This window comes from Lactuca virosa, chromosome 9 (assembly GCF_052849685.1).
Source record: "Lactuca virosa cultivar CGN04683 chromosome 9, Lactuca_virosa_CGN04683_v6, whole genome shotgun sequence".
In the NCBI taxonomy this organism is placed as follows: Eukaryota; Viridiplantae; Streptophyta; class Magnoliopsida; order Asterales; family Asteraceae; genus Lactuca; species Lactuca virosa.
Window position 1 is genome coordinate 83009691 of NC_136434.1, and position 6859 is coordinate 83016549.

Consider the following 6859-nt stretch of genomic DNA (forward strand, 5'->3'; position numbering starts at 1 on the left):
GAGTTTAAAATGTTGACAAAATAAAAACCGGTTTTATAAAATTGCTAATTACGACAAATTTTGAAATATTGAATTATAAGTGTAAAATGTTTTTATAACTTATTCAAACTCCAAACTATTATTTAATGAAATGAAGTTTTATTAAACAATATTAAAAGGTTCTATATGGCTCAAACACAAACTTATTACTAGCTATTAATTTTAAAATTGAACCAAGCCGAAATATAAAACCCGAGTTTTTTATAAGAACCTTAAAGTAATTTTTTGAAAATTGATACCATGACATATTGGACGCATGCAATTGTCATGATATTACATATTTTAAATAGAATAATAAAACATACAAATCCCATTTTCAAAGTGCAAGTCTATGCCATCCAACTTTAGAAACAATTTTCACATCACTTGTATAATGCTAGTAGGATAAAGGATACCTAACCATTAGTATCATTTTTGGTGGCCAAAGTATTTTTGCGATTTCTATAAGCAAGTTATAGGACAATTATACAAGTTTCTCTAATTGGATGACTTGATTGGAAACCTCTTGTGATAAAGGTCACCTAAGCAAGAGTGTTCCAGGACATAGATGAGACTAAACATGTCAAATTAACAAATGGATTGTTAAGGGTCTTATACATCTAGGAATTACAAATGGTGTAATTAATACAAGTTATATACCTTGTTAAAATTGAGTGAATGGGATAAAGGATACCTAACCGTTTATTTGATTTGTAACTTGGATCCTAGACTTTAAATAAATAATGTTTTTGGAAACAAAAGGGTACTATTTTTAAAAAATTAAATACTGAATAAAAAGTTTGTTAAACTTTTGTTGATGGCTTCACCAACTACTGTAACACACCACTACCCAATGAAAATTCAATCAGTTCTTGACAAAGAAAAACTCAACCACTCCAACTTTTTGGATTGGCACAAAAATTTAAGAATCGTTTTGAAACAAGAAAAGAAAGACTATGTCCTTGAAAAACAAACCCCTGATGAACCACCTGCTCTCCCAAAGGTTGCACATGATGCATGGCTAAATCATATAGAAGATTCACTTGATGTTTCATGTCTTATGCTTACCACTATGATTTCCGATCATCAGCGGGATCTGGAACTCTTTAATGCTTTTGACATGATTGAACATCTGAAGCAGATGTTTGGTCAGCAAGCTAGAACCGAAAGGTTTGAAACTGTGAGAGCACTCCATGGCATGAAAATGAAGGAGAGTGGAAATGTGAGCACACGTGTTCTCAAGATGAAAAGCTATCTGGATAACCTGGAGAGATTGGGCTCTCCATATCCACAAGACTTGGCTACAGACTTAATTCTGAACTCATTGCCAAAGTCTTATGATACCTTCATCATGAACTAAAACATGAATGGATGGGAGAAACCTATCTCTGAGTTGCACGGGATGCTAAAAACTGCAGAGAAGAATATCCCAAGGAAAACCCCCCAAGTGCTCATGATTAGGGAAGGAAAAGTCAAGAAGAACAAAGGCAAGAACTTCAAGGGAAAGCCACAAGCTGGCAAGGGCAAAGGGAAGAAAGCTTCCTAAAACCCACCATCAAAGAAGAAGGAAAAGGTTGGCAAAAATGATACAAGCTTTGAGTGTGGTGTCGTGGGACATTGGAAAAGGAATTGTCCTAAGTACCTTGCTGAGTTGAACAACAAGAAGGTTAGGGAAGGCCCTTCAGGTGTATCCATTTTCATGATTGAAATGGGACTATTTACTTTTTCATCTAACACTTGGGTATTTGATGCTGATTGTGGAACTCATATTTGTAACTCGTTGCAGGAATTCAGAAAGAGTAGGGAACCAAAGACAAATGAGATGGTATTGCATGTGGGCAATGGAGCACGGGTTGCAGTCCAAGTTATAGGACACTTTGATTTACATTTACCATCTGGTCTGTACTTAACATTAAACAATGTGTGATTGATTACCTCTATTACTAGAAATATTGTATCAGTTTCCCGTTTAAGAAAATCTAGTTTTTATTTTCAATTTGTTGATAATAATATTCATTACTTCTTGTATGGAATATTCTATTTTGAGGCTAGACCAATAAATGTAATTTATTAATTAAACCTAGATGATATCTCAAACAATAAGTCCCTTTATCATGTTAACACCAAAAGGCTCAAACAAGATTTAAACCAAACATTTCTATGGCTTTGTCACCTTGGACACATAAACAAGAAGCACATATCTCAACTCCGAAATAGTGGACTTTTGGGGGAAAATGAAATTGAGTCATTTGACATATGTGAATCTTGTTTATGTGGCAAGATGAAAAAATCCCCTTTCTTTGAAACAAATGAAAGGGCAAGTGTTTTATTAGGCATCATACACACCGATGTATGTGGTCCCTTCAAAACAATGTCTAGATATGGTGAAAGATATTACTGAAGGTTTTTGAGCATTCTAACACTCCTAAGGTGTACATGCAACCCTAGAAACCTTGGATCTATGTTTTACTAAGATACATGCAAATTTGATTTTCCAAGGTTCTTAATCAAACTAGCATGGCATGGGGAACTTTGAAACATAAAAGCTAGTAGGATAACATACCTTTCGTGTTGCTTGGATTCATTGAGAACCTTGTGAGCCTAGCACCTCAAGTGTGATGCCTCAAATGTTTCACACAACACCACAACTCTTGGAATAACTTTGAGAGAAGTCCACACTCACTCAAAATCGGCTAGCCCTCTTGTTTTTTTCTTAGTGGCCGATTTTGCTAGCCATGGATCTTCTTATATAGTGTGCCACATGTAGGGTTACTCCATGTAAACCCTAATGTGCATGGCTTTTCATATTCCATGACCCATGGGTTTATAACCTCCATGGACTATCCATGGAGCACCTTATGGGTTTTAGCCCAACTTAATAAACCATGGATCATTAGCCCACTATATAAGAATGAATGATTTACACAATCAACCCCATATATTTAATTAGTCTCCTTTTGATCACCAAATTAATTCTAAATTAATTCTTGATCAATACTAATTAAATAATATTATTAATATATTAGAACTTATAATATATTAATAAACCATAAGTGTCATTTCTCTTATTTAGTCTATCCAAGTGTTGCAATGCCATGCAACCCAAATGGACCATGCCAACCGGGTCAAGTACATTCCAGAAATAGTTATGAACTTAGACACCTAATCCAACAGTCTCCCACTTGGATAAGTCTAATAACTATAACTGCAAGAATGACTTCAGGAACCGATCAACAATCGTAGCTCTTTCAAAGTCTCGCGGAACTGAGATAATGATGATACGCCATTTAAGATAAGTGATCATATAATCCTTTGTTCTAGATATCAGCCGGACAAATACATGGAACAATGTCTTACTTATTGTCTAGCAGTTTGTTTCCCGATTTCTGATTTGTTTGACATAGAACTTAATCGAACACATCAATTTAGTTCTGACCGGGCCCGGTACATAGGTCACAACAAAATCATCGAGGGGCCCAGATATCGCTTCTAATCCAAGAAAGAACAAATAAACTTTGAATCATATGCTTGTTCTACTACTTGTTGAATTATACACAAAGGCACGTTTTATAACATCGAGTTACCAATGCGTTTTTTGTACAATCAATGTATAACCAACTCATAGTCAACAACTCATATCTCTAGGTTTGAAGACTTATATGATATTACCGTCTCACGATCACTCAAGATAAATTCCAAGAAGTGATACAAGTGAGCGTGGGTTGAATCCAATACTCAGAACTTATGAGAACTCATGAATGTTGTAGCAACTCTTACTATGTCCAACACTTTAGACATCTACAAGCCAGCTTCATGACAGTCTTGATTCATATCTACTTCCAACATATGACCGACTGTGGAGAATTTGAATAATATGATATACCATAAAATAATTATTCTGGAAGTCAAAACATGCAAAATGAAATGATAGTAAACGATTGACAGAAGATAGCAACACTTTACTTATAAATAAACAGCAACTTTTATTTATCATCAAATGTCAATTACACTGTACAAATTTAAAAGCTATCTAATTTCTAAAACTAATATCATCCTTTAGCCCTATGCGCCTCGCATGCTGAAGATGCATAACCCTACCCAGTCCCTTCGTGAGGGGATCTGCTGGGTTCTCATCCGATGATACCCTCTTTTCCACGATGAGTCCTTCTTCTATTCGATGTCTGATCAAATGGTATTTTCTGTCGATGTGTCTGGATCTTCCGTGATCCCTTGGTTCCTTGGCTAAGGCAGCTGCACTTTCACTATCATAGAAAATCTCCATAGGCTCCTTTATAGCTGGTACAACTCCAAGGTTTCCAATGAAGTTCTTTAGCCATATAGCCTCCTTTGCTGCCTCGCTTGCTGCTATATACTCTAATTCACAAGTTGAATCAGCCACTGTCTCCTGCTTGGAACTTTTCCAAGTAATTGCTCCTCCGTTTAAGGTAAAGACCCACCCTGACTGAGAGCGGAAATTATCCCTATCAGTCTGGAAACTAGCATTACTATACCCCACTACTCTCAAGTCATCACTCCCACCGAGGGTAAGGACCCAGTCCTTAGTCCTCTGCAGGTACTTGAGAATGTTCTTTACCGCAGTCTAGTGAGCCTTGCCAGGGTTCCCCTGATATCTGCTGACCATGCTCAAAGCAAAGGCCACATCAGGACGAGTACAAGTCATAGCATACATGATCAAGCCTACAACGGAAGCATACGGTACTCGACTCATCTCAGCTATCTCAGCCTCTGTACTCGGGCTCTGAGTCTTACTGAATCTGGCGTTACTCTGGATCGGTAACTCTCCTTTTTTGGAATTCTGCATGCTGAACCTATTCAACACCTTATCCAAGTAGGTACTCTGACTAAGTCCAATTAGTCTCTTACTACTGTCTCTTAAAATCCTTATCCCTAGGATATAGGCAATTCACCAAGGTCCTTCATAGCGAAACACTTCCCAAGCCAAGACTTCACTTCCTGTAATGTTGGGATGCCATTTCCTATGAGTAGTATGTCATCCACATACAATACCAAAAAGCTAACTATACTCCCACTAGCCTTGACATATACACAGGACTCATCTTCGCTACTCGAAAAGCCAAACTCTTTGACTTTCTCATCGAAACAAAGATTCCATCTGCGAGGTGCTTGTTTCAATCCATAGATGGATTTCTCAAGCTTACACACTCTATTAGGGTATTCTGTACTGACAAAACCCTCTGGCTGATTCATGTAAACATCCTCAGCCAACTTTCCATTAAGGAAAGCGGTTTTGACATCCATTTTCCATATTTCATAATCATGAAATGCAGCAATGGCTAACATAACCCTAATAGACTTAATCTTTTCTACTGGTGAAAAGGTCTCATCATAATCAACTCCCGGAGTTTGAGAAAAGCCCTTTGCAACCAGTCGCGCCTTATAAGTGTGTACATTACCATCCATGTTGGTCTTCTTCTTGAAGATCCATTTGTACCCGACTGTCTTACGATCTGGTACATTGTCAACCAAGTTCCAAACTTGATTGTCATACATGGACTGTATCTCGCTGTCCATAGCCTCTTTCCATTTAGCCGCCTCAGGGCCTGCCATGGCTTCCGTGTAACTGTTAGGTTCATCCAGACTTACCAGTGTGCTATCACTGATAAGTGTATCACCTTCCGTAGTAATATGGAAACCATAGTAATGCTCAGGTGCATTCCTAACTCTCGTGGAACGCCTCAGAGGTACAGACTCGTCAGTCGGATCAACAAGAGTTTCCTCCTCAGGTTGATTTCTAGGGTTTGAGGTTCCTTCACCATTTGACTCTTGAATTTCTTCAAGGTCAATCTGCCTCTCACTGTTTCCTTGGCTAATGAACTCTCTCTCGCGAAAGACTCCTCTCCTTGCTATAAAGACCACATTATCACTGGGTCTGTAGAAGAGGTACCCAAAGGATTTCTGTGGGTAGCCGATGAAAATACACCTCTCACTTCAAGGTTCGAGCTTATCGTGAGTCTCGCGCCTCACGAAAGCCTCGCAACCCCAAATCTTGATGTGATTTAGATTGGGAACTTTTCCAGTCCACATCTCGTGAGGTGTTTTGGAAACCTTCTTTGTAGGGACGAGATTAAGTATATGGGTGGCAGTCTCTAAGGCATACCCCCAAAATGAGATTGGTAGCGATGCTCGACTCATCATGGAATGAACCATGTCCAACAAGGTCCGATTACGCCTCTCAGCCACACCATTCAACTGCGGTGTCCTGGGAGGTGTCAATTGTGAGTCAATCCCACATTCCTTAAGATAGTCAAGGAACTCTGTACTAAGATACTCACCACCTCAATCGGATCGAAGCATCTTAATGTTCCTGCCCAACTGATTCTCCACTTCATGTTTAAACTCTTTGAACTTTTCAAAGGTTTCTGACTTATGTTTGATTAAGTAGACATATCCATATCTACTATAATCATCAGTAAAAGTCACATAGAAGAGGTTAGCATCCCTTGTGGCAGTTCTGAAGCGTCCACACACATCAGTATGTATGACATCCAACAAACCCTCACCCTTAGCACAAGTACCAGTGAAGGGTGACTTTGTCATTTTCCCAAGCAAACAAGATTCACAACTATCATTCGACTTTAGGTCAAATGACTCCAAGACTCCATCCTTTTGGAGTTGGCCTATGCGTTTCTTGCTTACATGTCCAAGACGATAATGCCATAATGATGCTTTATTCAAGCTAGTGGAAGAATCAATACACAACACATTATTTCCTAGGTTATCTACAACCGACACAGTTTCATATACACCATCACAAGGTAATGCTTTAAAATAAAGAACATTATTAAAGAAAGCATTAATA

General features: G+C 38.2%; 1 protein-coding gene across 1 annotated transcript; it reads left to right on the top strand.

Moving 5' to 3' along the window:
• The first annotated feature begins 835 nt into the window (after window positions 1-835).
• On the top strand, window positions 836-1378 carry LOC145139447 (uncharacterized). The gene has a single exon (XM_079073266.1). The coding sequence runs from the start codon at window positions 836-838 to the stop codon at window positions 1376-1378; it is 543 nt and encodes a 180-aa protein (XP_078929392.1).
• Window positions 1379-6859: the final 5481 nt, after the last annotated feature.

Bases quoted from the DNA above. Each gene is read 5' to 3' on its own strand.
- LOC145139447 (XM_079073266.1), top strand. From the start codon at position 836: ATGGCTTCACCAACTACTGTAACACACCACTACCCAATGAAAATTCAA.